The sequence below is a fragment of the Mesoplodon mirus genome (genome assembly GCF_964341445.2).
Source record: "Mesoplodon mirus genome assembly, chromosome: 17".
In the NCBI taxonomy this organism is placed as follows: domain Eukaryota; kingdom Metazoa; phylum Chordata; class Mammalia; order Artiodactyla; family Ziphiidae; genus Mesoplodon; species Mesoplodon mirus.
The window spans coordinates 23,521,558-23,536,350 of record NC_138993.1 but is presented as its reverse complement, the minus strand read 5'-3'; the positions used below and the strand labels follow the sequence as shown (position 1 = coordinate 23,536,350).

At 41.1% G+C, this 14,793-nt stretch overlaps 1 protein-coding gene across 3 annotated transcripts in view; it reads right to left on the bottom strand.

Annotated features, from left to right (window-relative positions):
* EPSTI1 (epithelial stromal interaction 1) overlaps positions 1-14,395 on the bottom strand; it is a gene marked incomplete at its 3' end in the record, with an annotated part of 102,983 nt that extends 88,588 nt beyond the window's left edge. For all 3 annotated transcript variants that reach the window (XM_082601925.1, XM_082601926.1, XM_082601924.1), the window contains exon 1: positions 14,121-14,395. In XM_082601925.1, coding sequence (XP_082458051.1) covers positions 14,121-14,299 — 179 coding nt within the window. In that variant the 5' untranslated portion in view covers positions 14,300-14,395. The remainder of the gene's footprint in view (positions 1-14,120) is intronic.
* Positions 14,396-14,793: the final 398 nt, after the last annotated feature.

The window sequence follows — 14,793 nt, the reverse complement described above, 5'->3', positions numbered from 1 at the left end:
ATACATGCCGTCCCACAGAAGTATGAATACTTCATAGAGCAAAAATACAGCACAGCAAGACTGCAGCGTACATGTAGGTACAGTGTGAAGGGAAATGTTACGGATAAATACAATCAGCTTATAAATGTAGGTCTTTTTAAAAAAATCCCAGATACTCTTAGAAGTCTTTGTCCAACACGGAACGTACAATTTCAAAGGATAAATTAGCAAAGATTGAACAGTAGAGGCCAAAAGCGCTGATTAACGGAAGCCATTTCTTCCTTATCTCATTTTCCTAGCAGTAAGCCTTCAGCCAGCTTCAAACTGGGCTTCAGTTTTCAAGTTGTACATGGGAGGTGTGCAACCACCTCTGCATGCAAACAGGGCTGCTGGATGCCCAATTACCTAACGTATATCAGCAGACGTTGCATGTGTAGCCTAGCATGCGTACAATGGGATGAATACAAAAATAGGAGGCTGCCGCTGGAAATTAATCCCCTGTCCATTGCATATTCTTTGTTCACCCTCAGAAAGATTTTTCACTCCTCAATTGTCCACACTTTATAGAAGCTAAGGAGCTGCAGTTCTGTGGGTAGTACCTGAAAACTTGAGTATGACGCAATACTGAGCCATTCTTCAGAGCCTTAAAGATGAAACGAGATACTGGATTTAAATGCCAACCGTGAAATGACTGCAGAATCATCAATGTCCATTAACATTGTGGTATGGAGCTTCTCACCATACCAGGGATTTGACTACACTGCAAATCAGTAGTTCTTAAACTTTAGCATGCATCAGAATCACTTGGAGGGCTTGTAAAATGCTGAGTTTCTGATTCAGTAGGTATGGGACGGGGGGCATCTATAACTTGCATTTTTAACAGTTCCCAGATGATGATAATACTCTTGACCTGGGGACCACACTTTGAGAACCAGTGCTGTAGATCAATCAAGCTGTCTTCAAACATTTGGACTAAAAGGGAATTAAGGGATTAATAAATCATTGATAAAGACACAGATGTTAAATCATATGCCAAAGATCATGAGGTTAATTAAGCAATAGTGCTGAGACTCAAACCAAGCACTTTTGACTTAGACCAGGTGGGTGTCTGGAGCTAAGTATTCAGCTCAATGTAGAAAACATAAAATATGACTGTCCTTAACTTCGGCCTCTTGAAAGACTTCCAAACAAAGTAAATCTACTTAGCCAAGCACCCATTATGGACTTGTTATGTTAGGGGCTTATGAGGCATGAGGGGAGATACAAAAAAACAGACACCAACCCCTTTAACAGAGCTTACACTTTAATTAGGAACAATTCATGAAACCACCAGAGCAGACCACGAGGATATTCAAACAAGCCTCAAAGTGGAATGATGGAAGTAGTCAGAGATGCAAGGTGGAGGGGAGTCAGTGAGACCCCAGAGGAGTAGAAAATTTCAGAGAAGAATAGCAAGTTGAGGCTTAAAGGATAGGACCTCAAGTGGCAAAAAGGGTTTCTGTACTAGCACTTTGCTAAGAGAAGCTTCATAGAGAATTTTCCAAGTTCCATGAATCTCTCTTATGAAAATATCAGGAAAGGTTTGAAAAGAAAAAGCAGTTTGTAAAAGATTTTATTCTGCAATATCTAATCTGATTAAGTTTAAGTGTGACAATATCACACTAGAATCTTTCGTCTTAGGAATAGGACTGTGGTCAATCTATGGCCAACATGTGTAGCCAACAAGTACCCAGACAATATAGGGCCATGAAAAAAGGGGGAGAATTATCTAGCCTTGAAATCAGAGGCTTTTAATCGAAAACATTTAAACATAACCCCAGGCTCAAGGACAGTGGTCCCAGTAATAAATGTTTTATGTTAGAGAATTCCTTAGCAACCTTCTTAGCAATATTTTATTGGCTGAAAATGTCAAATCTGAAATATAATATTCAGAAGAAAGCATTGCCAAATAATGGAGCCTCTATTCCTCTTCCTTCCTATAGGAAGAGGAGCTTAAGTCTCAGGATCGGCTTTTTATTTTTTAATATCCTGTGGCAGAGCATAATGCCTGGGTAGATACAAATATTCATCCCTTCTCTCTTAGCTTTTCCTTCACATGAATAACAAATACAACTTATTCATGTTTTCAGCCAAGTAGTTTCCACCCACAGCAAGGGCCTCTGCTGTTTTAACCTCCAGGTCATCCCTATCAACAGCCTGACTCTCAAAGCTACTGATGGAGACAAGCCCAACCTACCTGTATTTAGTATTCTGGTCATTTCCTGATTAAGCAACATTCAAGCCACTGAAATAAATGTATACGTTTGAAAATGAGTTTCCTTAATTACCTCATTGAAATTTAATGAAATATCTCCATTTGTAAGATTATTTTCACTTTCCAACAGCACATATCCATGAGATATACTAAGGGAGAACGTATAAAGAACAGCATAAGACAGATCTTAAATATATATATGTAAGAAATCTCTTCCTTGTGAGGTCTCTCCTGAGCTACACAACTGCCTCTCTGTGCACATTCTTGTGCATTTTTATAAGGTCTCATCAATAAGCACTCTATGAAAAAAATGGTATGTTGGAGTCATGAAAAATATCTTGGCTGGCTAAGAGTATTACATAAATATATCCTGGTGTGTACAAACTGCAGCAGATGTAATTTAAATTTCTAATTAGGAACAACACCGGTTTGAGTAAAAAAGAAATGTACTCAAGAGAAAAAATTCAGAAAGAGATTAAGTGACAAACATAATTTCAAGCAGAATAGTAGACACATAAAGTCTACTGTCCTACAAAAAATTGGTTTGAGGTTTTCATAGTTCAAGAAAATCTTATCCTTGGGTGAAATTGAAACAAAGGAAAATTTCTGGTTAATCAAAGGCACTGGATAGAGATTTAGATTCTAGATATGTTTTTCTATATTGTTTTTTTTAATACGGTCTTCAACATAGGACTCTGAAGCTTACTGTTTTTAACCAACGTGAATCAAACCTTATGAGGCATTCAGGTTTGCAAAACTTCTTTTATAAACAGATCATATTCCTAAGAAGAAAAATACCAAGATCAGACTGAGTAAATCATCCTTGTCCCCTAAGCCCATCACACCAGCCCTGATCCTGCATTCCACATCTCTGGTGTGGAAGGACTAATGAATTCTCTTTGGTCTCAGAGCCTGCAGAACCCGACATAGTCTGCACACCCAAGAGACTGATGTGAAGCTGGTTAGTTCTGTAACTCACAGCTTCTGTTAGAGAGCGGAATAGATGCCCAGAGGGCTAAACAGACACCCAGAAGGAAAAGATAAACAAGAGATCACCAGGTCATCAGGGCCTTTGTTCATAGAATACCTTTATGGAAAGTAGAAAGAGGTACGTACACACACACACACACACACACACACATATCCATCCCAGGATCCTCACATAGGCCCATGCCTTAGTGAGAGGTGGTAAATTTATGCAAATTAGAAAAAAGTGCCCCTTCTGCCAGGTGGAGGTAACCCCACACTAAGGCAAATGATTTGGTATGTATTTCAGCTTCAAATGACTATCTTAGCCAGGCAAGTCTGTATAGTTACCAACGGGCACAATCATACAGGATAGACCTGAAAGATGTTGTGCTTCTTCACTTAAGACACATACATGTAAATGATAAAAGCTATGAAAAAAGAGGCAAGAGCGCTTCCCTGGTGGTGCAGTGGTTAAGAATCTGGCTCCCAGTGCAGGGGACATGGGTTCGAGCCCTGGTCCAGGAAGATCCCACATGCCGCAGAGCAACTAAGCCCGTGTGCCACAACTACTGAGCCTGCTCTCTAGAGCCCGAGAGCCAAAACTACTGAGCCCACGTGCCAAAACTAGTGAAGCCCCAGCACCTAAAGCCCATGCTCTGCAACAAGACAAGCCACTGCAAAAAGAAGCCTGTGCACTGCAATGAAGAGTAGCCCCTGCTCACCACAACTAGAGAAAGCCCGTGCGCAGAAACGAAGACCCCACGCAGCCAAAAATAAATTAATTAAATTAATTGAAAATAGTGTATATGTGTCAATCGCAATCTCCCTAAATAAATAAATAAAATAAGTTCATCTATTTAAAAGAAAGCAAGATTCACTCTAAAGATACAAAGAATATATATGAAATATAGTATTGGAGAGACTCACCATCTTTATGAGGGCAAAAACCAGTGATCGAAGTAGAGATGGGGACCAATTGGTAAGTATACTTGCAAAATGTATTAAATTGCTTCCTCAGTAAAAGTAACTACAAGGAATTCATATTTTCAGAACATAGAGATGTCAGGTCTGGGATGTGATTTGAACCTACTTGCAAGCTAAAGTTAGCCTAATAGTTAGGCTGTTACCGTTCCATGGATGCTGGTAGAAGACATGGACTTTATTACTCATGGCATGGCATCAGCATGTTTATGTCTGTCCTCTCTGGCTCCAAGTCAACATGATGGATGCTGCACACATAGCGTGTCTGCATTGCAGCTGAGAACACTGAATTGTGGGATCTACCATTTTTATAGCAGATAGTAAGCAAGCCTGGTCTTTGTTCTGGGGAGAATGTACCTCATCTCTCAAGCTTCCCAGCTACACAACAACCCTAAGAAATAGTCCAGGTTAGAGTAGTCGGGTATGCAATCTTGGCATACCCAGCAAGACTTCTAGAGTGCAGGAGGCCCAAGGAGGACTATCTTTTCCAACAAGAGACTATTTAAGAATGGCTTAGTGATAAGAAAATTGGCATTTGCATAAAAACACTTACCAAATTGTTATACATTTTCTATTATTATTATTCCTCTTATTATTATTGTTATCATTAGCCTAAGCTCTGAATATGTCCACGTCTTAAGCACTGCTCCTCAAGGCCATCTGTAACTTAAAGGAGAAAACTAGAAATGCAAGACATAAGGTATTTATATCTAAATACCTGCCTAGAATATATAAAAATGAAATTCATCCTGATTTTGAAATAAACATATGCTCACGTAGGAAAATGCAGAAAATTATCTTTAAAACATTTAAAAGTCACTCATAACCCCACTCCTCAGAGATCTCAATTACAGTGTTATTTGGGTGAATTTCAGTTCAATCTATATTCTGTACATATTACACAGTTGCAATCATATATTAAGTCCAATTTTATATGCTGCTTTCACTTATAAGTGGTTTTCCCAATTATGCATGTAACAAGCTTAATATTAAATGGCTACATAATATTTCACAACATCAATGCACCATTAATATAAACACTCACTTAACCATTTCAGTTGTTTCAATTGTTCACTATTATAAACAATCCTGCAGGATGTGCAAAGCATAAAACAAAGATTGCACAGAACATTATCCAGAAGAAGACCCTTAATAGTCCTCTAAAATCAATACTCTGAACAGGACTGTGGACTACATTTAAAATTTTCTTCCTTAGCTATCCCATTTGCATTTCCAAAGTTCCAGTGACAATTTGGTCATATGATTAATTTCTGCTCTTATGCTTGACTCTCCTCAATTCCTAAACCAGAATAGATGCTGGCCTACCTAACCATTCATTCTCACCACCTCCTTACTAAAAGCACTCCTATATTATTCAGGTTAACAATGTGCTCAATTAAGACTATAGTCCCCAACCTTCTTTATAGCCAAATATGACTGTGTGATTAAGTTTGGCAAATTGAGATATAAGGGGAAGCCATTGAGAAGGATTTCTAGGAAAGCTCCATTAAATGAAGACAGACAGATGGACAGGAAAAGCTTTTTTGCTGCCCTCCCTGCTTCCTGGAAGGTTGAAGTGTAAGCTGGTGCTCAAGCAACCATCTTGGTCAGTGAGGCAACTTGAATATGTAAGACATGCATCAGAAACAGCAGTGCAGAAAGAAGCAATCTGTAAAACTACCACACTAGTGGTAATCTGTTGCCAAACTGCCCTGCTTTGAACCCTAATTCTGTTACTTCCTAACTATAACTTTGAGCAAATTAGTTTTTCTATTCTTTCACCTGTAAAATGGGGATAACAAATATCTATCTCTTAGAGTATGAACTGCTTAGAACAAGGCTAGGAAATAACAAATGTTCTATTATGATTGCCTATTATTTGTACTATATCAGCCCCAGACTACTTACCTTCAGACTTATTTTATAGGAGAGAAACAAAGCCATCTATGCTTAAGACACCTATTTGGAGATATCTATTTTATTATAATAATTATATATAACATATTATGTATAAGACACTTATTATTATTGTCACCTTCTATTGGCAGTAGAAGTTGAAGGGCATAATGGCTCTAAGTCTTTCTACTTGGATTAAAAGTCAAAAAGAACAACTTACACTTTAAAGGTAAAGAGGTCCTTATATCAAACAGCTTGAAGTGTTTATTTCTAAGGATCTGAATTGCAGGGGCCTTTTCCTTTCTGTATTAGTTTTGTAATGTTTAGTTTTTTGGGTTTTTGGGGGTTTTTGGCCGCGCTGCATGGTTTGTAGGATCTTAGTTCCCCGACCAGGAATTGAACCTGGGCTACGGCAGTGTAAGTGCTCAGTCCTAACCACTGGACCACCAGGGAATTCCCAATGTAATGTTTAGATTTTTATAACAAGCAGATATGACTTTACTTTTATAACCACGAAAAAATATTCCAAGGAGTATTAAATGAGAAAATATTTAAAATAAAGATTTCTTAAATCAGGGGTTCAGATTTTCTTACAGGACTAGGTAGCACAGGATTTCCGCTCTCACTGGTTCCCTAGCAGAACAAACACTGGGCAATACCAGCCCTTGAGTTTTAATGACGGGAAATGTCTTCAGTTTTTCTACAGGACTTTAATAAATTGCCTTTTAAGTGTTCATGGTGGTGGGGAGGGTGAATTACAAACATTACAGAACAAAGGAACCATCATTGGCTGATTCTCTGATATAGAAGACCCTTCAAATGCAGTCTTCTCCCTTTGATGATTTTTTTCCTGTTAAGGTTTTGTTTCAGATTCAAATACATTCTGAATAGATGCAATTAATCTTAACAACAGTATAACCTTATAGCACTCTACTGACTTTGAAGTAAGCAACCTTACTGTGTAATTGAACTAAGTTTCTTTTTTCTCATTTCTGCTACGCTTCTAACGATTATTATAGGTGTTATGTGTTTTCAAGCTTTGATCATCCTGTTGATTTATTGTTTCACTGTTTCAGCTGTCAGACTTTTTGAGAAATGCCCACTCATTTTTGTTATTGTATTTGAACAAAAATGATTGCTCCCCAAGACTTAGCAGAATTCAAATGCATACCACGTTAAGGAGTGGAATCTAGTGCAGAAAAGCTGGAAATTCATCCTAAACAGGACCATAATTTCTCCCCTCCTGTATAAACAGGAAGGTAAATTTGACCTAATCCAACCAAAATGTCTTTTCTTTCCATCCACTCCAACAATCTCTTCTGCCATGCAAAGAACAATGCTTTGCTTTTCACACTGTAGGTGGTAACCCACTAATGGGCCATGAAATCAACTTAATGGGTTTATTTTTAATGAATAAGAATAGAAAATGTCAAAGTCCATCACATATAGTAAAGGTGAGAACAGTTTTCTGACATTTTTTTCAGTTATATATAAACTCACATATGACCTAGACCCATACATGTACTAGGTCATGAATGTCAAATGCATTGCTAACTTCAGGCTGTGGTCAGAAGTCTGAAAGATCTCTGGAAGGCAGTATGTGGTTTAGGTTGCTCAGAAACAGTGACAGTGAGAAAACTGTTCTAAATGTAAGCCAACCAAGCTGTCATGAAGAAAAGCAGCAAACAGGATCGCCACAGAAACTTTGCTCCTACAAATTACTTCTCTATCCAAATCATTTTAAAGCTGTAAATAAATGTCACATTGCTGATTCTATAGTACCACTCTCTTTAGTTTATAGAAATTCTATTTTCTTGATGTGAAAATAGGACCACCGATAGGAAATTCACGAGCTGCACTGTCACTCCCCCTCCAGCTCCATCATGTTCAGGATCCAGACTCTGGTAGATAGACTCAGGTTTGAGGGCTGGTTCTGTGACTAAAAAAAGTCATGAGACCTTAGGAAATCATACACTCTCTCAAGACTCAGTTTCTTCAACTATCATGGGGCAAAGTGTTTATTGTGAAGAGAAAAATGAATTATATGATGCGTGTAGCACAGGGTCTAGCATGTGGTTATAAGCTCAAGACATAAAAGTTCGAGGTACTGATTGTTATTTTGGTTTCAGTCCCTCGGAGTACCCAGTTTAACTATTCTAGGTCATTAACTAATTTCCTTTCTGCTACCACAGCATTGCAGTGCTTTGTCACATTTCTCAATTCTAAAAGCAGTCAAACAGAGGCTTCCAAAGAGCACGAGACCTGGGCTTCCCTGGTGGCGCAGTGGTTGAGAGTCCGCCTGCCGATGCAGGGGACACGGGTTCGTGCCTCGGTCCGGGAAGATCCCACATGCCGCGGAGCGGCTGGGCCCGTGAACCATGGCCGCTGAGCCTGCGCGTCCGGAGCCTGTGCTCCGCAACGGGAGAGGCCACAACAGTGAGAGGCCCGCGTACCACAAAAAAAAAACAAAAAACAAAGAGCACGAGACCTAAAAGCAGTCAAATAGGCAGAGCTCTACTGATTAGTTTGGTAGTAGAATCTGGTCATAGAGACACCTACCCAGCTCATTGAGTCATAAAATTATCATTGAGTTAAATACCGTCTGTTGTTTTACAAACTTGCTGAATGCTTACGAGCCTTGCCTGGAGATTGAGTTAAATAGTTCCCTAATGAATAGCTATCTATATGCAGCCATCAAGAAGATTTCTCATTAGAATCAATCATAGATTTTTCTCTTCCTATGTACCATTATTTCAGAGCACTAAAAGGAACTCAGGCATTATTCAGTTCTCCATCTCCAAGGAGGGGTAATAGCCTGATGCTTTTATGCCATTTAACAACTACAGGCAAAAGCTTATTTTCTCACTGTCGTAAGAGGAGACAGAAGAGAAATCTGGGGCATTTGCAGTGAAGAAAAAATAGTGAAAGCAGTTCCTGTAGGCTCTCATAAGTTTGTAAAAACTTGCACTTCATTTAAGACTATTCTATGTGGCTAGTTCAGATTCAAATGAGCTGAGTCAAGAATGACTTAAGAAGTTTTTGATGGTCTGTCTTGGTTATAAATTATACATCAGGATTAAGAGCATACTCAACAATGATTAAATAGTGATGTTTATAAAAATGGAACTAATGCTATAACTTAATGACTATGTTATCATCTATCCCATCTTATATCTCATCTTACATTTACGAAATGTTTAATACTAAAATAACACAGTGTTCTTTAAGAGAGAAAAATCAGGAATTGGCCATTAATAAGTGGGCATACCAAGCCATTCTTTTTAAATACATATTTTTAAATTTTATTTATTTATTTATGGCTGTGTTGGGTCTTCGTTTCTGTGCGAGGGCTTTCTCTAGTTGCGGCAAGCAGGGGCCACTCTTCATCGCGGTGCGTGGGCCTCTCACTGTCGCGGCCTCTCTTGTTGCGGAGCACAGGCTCCAGACACGCAGGCTCAGTAGTTGTGGCTCACGGGCCTAGTTGCTCCACGGCATGTGGGATCTTCCCAGACCAGGGCTCGAACCCGTGTCCCCTGCATTGGCAGGCAGATTCTCAACCACTGCACCACCAGGGAAGCCCCCAAGCCATTCTTTATTCTCTCTTCACTCTCCCCTGAGAGTTTGAGGATGAAGGGGAAAATAATGTATCAGTTACCAGGGTTAATTTCTTCTCTGGAGCACAACAAACCGGGCAAAGTACTGAAGTTAGAGGAAAGAAACTAGGGAATGTCCCCTGAGCCCCAAGGGACGAAATAAGGAAAAGGAGTGGGTTTCCCCAGGACATACAGCACTCCCAACAGCCATGGTGTCTAAGCTGCTGTTGTCAGGGGTATGTATGGTGTATCCTAGAGACTGTGTCAGTTTGGGTCCTCCGAGGAGTAGAAATCAAGATGAGACTAGACAAGCAAGAGATTTACTGGGAGGAAGTCTCGTGAAGGATACAAGGTAAGCAAGCAGCAGTGGGCAGGGAAAGCCTTAAGAGCGTGAGCAGGTCTGACACCTCTGAAGGGAGAGAGGGAGGATTGTGTAGGAAGAGCCTCAGACTGGTAGACAGTTCTGAGAAAATCCTGGATAGGTCAGTGGGGAGTCTTCTGGCAAAAGTTGCCCCATAGGGCTTCCCTGGTGGCACAGTGGTTGAGAATCTGCCTGCTAATGCAGGGGACACGGGTTCAAGCCCTGGTCTGGGAAGATCCCACATGCCGCAGAGCAGCTGGGCCTGTGGGCCACAACTACTGAGCCTGCGCTCCGCAACAAGAGAGGCCGCGATAGTGAGAGGCCCGTGCACCGTGATGAAGAGTGGCCCCCGTGTGCCACAACTAGAGAAAGCCCTTGCACAGAATTGCAGACCCAACACAGCCAAAAATAAATTAATTAATTAATTAATTAATTAATTAATTAAGCAAGCAAGCCAAGCATTTGAAGCCCTTAAAAAAAAAAAAAAAAGTTGCCCCATAAAGGAGTCCCACCTGGAATGCTCAGACACCGGTGGGAAGAGTGCAGAATAAGTGTTCTCTCAGAGCAAAGGGTACAATGGATTCAAAAGGATGGCAACTAGAGCTGTCAGTTGACTGTGCTCCCCACAGTAAAGTCTTTTGAAGATCTGAATAGCAAGCTTCCCTGGCTGCCATAGAGGCTATTTAAACTACCATGGTATAATAAAGTTAAAGTATCCAATCATTGTCCCTAGTTCCTGGCTCAGAGCTCCTTAAAATCCTCGGAATTCTAAGTTATAAGAATGTCAGGACTTCCCCGGTAGCGCAGTGGTTAAGAATCCACCTGCCAATGCAGGGGACACGGGTTTGATCCCTGGTTCCGGGAAGATCCCACATGCCACGGAGCAACTAAGCCCATGAGCCACAACTACTGAGCCCGCATGTCACAACTACTGAAGCCCCCACGCCTGGAGCCCGTGCTCCACAACAAGAGAAGCCACCGCAATGAGAAGCCCACGCACCACAACGAAGAGTAGCCCCCGCTCACCGCAACTAGAGAAAGCCCGCGCGCAGCAACGAAGACCCAATGCAGCCAAAAATAAATCATAAATAAACAAATAATTTTTTTAAAAAAAAGAGTTAACATATGCAATGCACTTTAACAAACATAAGTTAAATACGTAAGTGCTTGCTGTTATTATTGCTAATCTTTAAGTCTCTACAGTTTTTGCTATAAAGTTGGCCACAAATATGTTAAGGTAAACTGAGTTTGTATACAAATTATGTTAAAGTTAACTGTATAGTGAAATTCCACATTATGGGTTCATTTTCAGAATATCTTTATATTTCCTTCAAACAGCGTCAAGCTAAAGGACCACCTCTAGGTACAGTTATAGACAAGTATCTGAACAAAGTGAACCTTGCCTGTACTGCTATCATAGGCAAGAGCCTTTTGCCCAGACTTGGGTAAAATGAGGTAAAATTCCCTTCCAGAAAAACCCATGCCTTAGTCTTATATTTATCTAGAGTTTGGGGGAAGGGTAAAGGATTACTTTGGATTAGAAGTTTGTGTGAACTTTTTTTCTCTTTAAATCTGTATAAATAGCTTACAATATTTAAGGACAAGATAAAATCACGAACTGAAAATCATTAGGAAATCCAATATTTATTAGTAAACACTTTACTTAAATCCAAATATAGTTAAGGGCTCAGCCTTGCCTTAGAGTCTATTAGAGGTCCTCAGGAATCATTCTAACAACTTGCCTTAAAGTCTCTCTATATTTATATGTAAGTCAGCACTTTAAATCAGTGTGTTTTTACAAGGCATAAACACTTCAGGATGACAGCACAGTACTTGGTCAATAAACATTTGTTAAATGAACTCAAGGCTATCAGCACCCAACATTTACTGGATACTTGCTTTCTGCCAGGCATGAGATTGTTTTATGCATACACAGACCCTGAGAGGTTGGTATTTCACTTCACCTAATGAGGACACTGAGACATAAAGTAGCTGAAGTTCAGAGAGTAAGTAATGGAAGAATCAGAACTTGAACCCAAGTCTGCCTGGCATCAAAGCTCCTCGTTTTCCCACGTTGGGGCTTCCCTAATGAATAAGTGGAAGGATGCACACAAAACAAGGTCAAAGTTCAACCCTTTATCATATAAATAAGCTCGTATTGAAAGTGAACAAGTGAAGTTTCACTACTAAGCACTTAACTCTATCCTTCCTTTTTCTTAATTTTCTATCAGAAAATGCTTCTAATTTCTCTCCAAGCAAATAAATCTTAACGGCATTTTTTGGTCAATTTTACTGAGATGTTATTTGCCATTTAACAATTTTCCTTGGTTTCCTGCTTCCATTAAAGGAGACAAGCAAGAATAAACAGTAGATATAAGTGACTAATGGAGATGTAAGAAGAATTCAGAGTGGTCCAAACAGGATCTTACTTGTTATATACCTAAAAGGAAATGTATCTTATAATGTTCTGCTTATTGCAACTGGTTCACATGAAAATAATGAGTTCTGTGAAACACTGCTGAACTCACCCATGTATTCTCTAATGGTCTACTGGCAAATTAGAAATCACAAAATGTAGTGAGGTCTTCAGATACTGAGGCCTGGAAAATTAATTAGAAAACTGCCCCTTTCTGAGTAATTTAGTCCAGCAAGATTCTGGGGTAATTTACCATTAATTTACAAATAAGAAACCAGACAGATGCAACTGCTAATGTTTATGAGATGTTATGAGCTTGCAATTAAATGATTATGTCTAAGTAGATCTTTAAAATAGAAAAAAAAGGCACATAGAGGGTATTTATCATCAACGTGAAACCGTACATCCGTGACCTCTGTTACATCAAATGCTACAGCTTACAGAGATGTAGATTACTCAGAATTAAAGGACTTCCATTATGACCAGATATCCCCCCCTTCTTCTTTGGGCCGCACCGCTCGGCTTGCAGGATCTTAGTTCCCCACCAGGGATCAAACTTGAACCCGCTCTAGCAGTGAGCGCGCTGAGTCCTAACCACTGGACCGCTGGGGAATTCCGCTCCGCCCCGCTCCCCCCACCCCCATTCTGAGTAGGAAAGAAATGCAGCAATCTCTAATTGAAATCACCCGGATCACCCACCCCACCTAAGGGCAACCCAAAGCTGAATAATATTAAAAAGCCTGGTACTTATGAATTCTTTCAAAAGTTAAGGGATGAAAGAAAATCTGTTTATTGGGCATAAGGTTATATACTGTTCCTTAGAAACCAACGTTTATCTTTCATGTAACTAGAAGCTGATGAAAAGGGGGAACTGAAAATGAAACCATCTGGAAAGTTCCAGTTCACAGAAGCAGCACTTCAAAAGCAGTAACGTCTTTACAAACCCTACTGTTGGATTAAAGCATCTCATTCCATTGGTGGGAAAGGATCACTGACACTTTACATAAATGTTTCCAGGATAGTAACTGTAGTCTCTAAACCAAAGACCAGGAATAAAGGCTACCTACCTGTTCCTGTGTAGAACACTTATCAACACCCGCGGCAAGAAACACTGCACCCACTCACTTCCTCTCCGGCTCAGTCCTCTGGTCCTAAGAGGCTACTTTATCCGGGAGTTTTGTTGGAATGCAGGCTCCTAGAGGCAGCATTTGCATTTCTACCCAATAACACATTCCCTCTTCACCCTTACCCTCCCAGCTGATGTGAAGATACTATTTAGGGCATCCGTTTTTTTAAGATAGGAAGGGAAAAAAAATATTTTCATACTATTTAAGAGCATGAGTTCTGGAGATATCTGGAAAATTAGTAAGAAGCCTAGGCAGTTACTCTACACACCCAGTAGTAGCCTAGTCCTGTAGCCAGTCACAAGAATCAGGAAAGTAGCGTCCTCAAAAGGAACGGGGGCTCGGATGTTCAGTAAGCATCCCGGACCGGCACACTCAATTTAGAAGGTAATTCATGGATGCTGTTGTTTAGACAAATGAGCCTTCATTTTCTTAGAGACCCTGTAATGGGGCCCCTGTGGTTCAAACTTCAGTGAACTGAGAAGAACCTGGGGGCCTGTTTGGGGTCTGGGCTTCCGCCCCGCAGGACAGGTGATTAAATACTTACAACCTCTGGCCCGCGTGCTGCGGGCTCTCCCGCGAAGAACTCTCGGGAGCCTCCTCCAAACCCCGCCTGGGGCCCTGCGGCGGACCCAGCTCCCTGCGCCACGCAGGGGGGTCCCGGGCCGGGCGGGAAGAGGCGGGGGCTCCGAACCCGGAGCCCTGCACCCCACTGCGGGTGTACATGGTCCAGAGCCCGTGGGGCCGGGGCCGCCGCCGCTGCGGGAAGGATGAGTGCAGAGCTGGAACGCTTCACGGGTCTCGAGATGCGATTCCGAAGAGCGGGAGCGGCGGGTTTAGCAGCTGAGTTTCGATTCTCGCTACCAGCCGCGGGCTGCCCCGCCCCCCAGGACTTCCCCGACCTTGCTCCTCCCCGGCGCCCTCTGACCTGATCGCAGGTGACAGAGCCGGCCGCGCCGCCCCGCCTGGGATGTTGAATGGAGCGCGCCTGGCCAGCTACAGGTGAGTGGGTTTGAGGTCTCACAACCACCTTAAAGGGTGATAAAGTTATCTATGATCAATCACGGAGACCTCATGCAAGCAGGGAGTAGGGAGTAGCCACCAGGTAACTGAAATCCTGAAAACCACTTAGGACTATTTAACAGGTCACCCTAATTTGAGGTTCCTGCAGGATATGAACTGTGAACAATATATTAACCTTCAGATTCCAGAGATTAGGT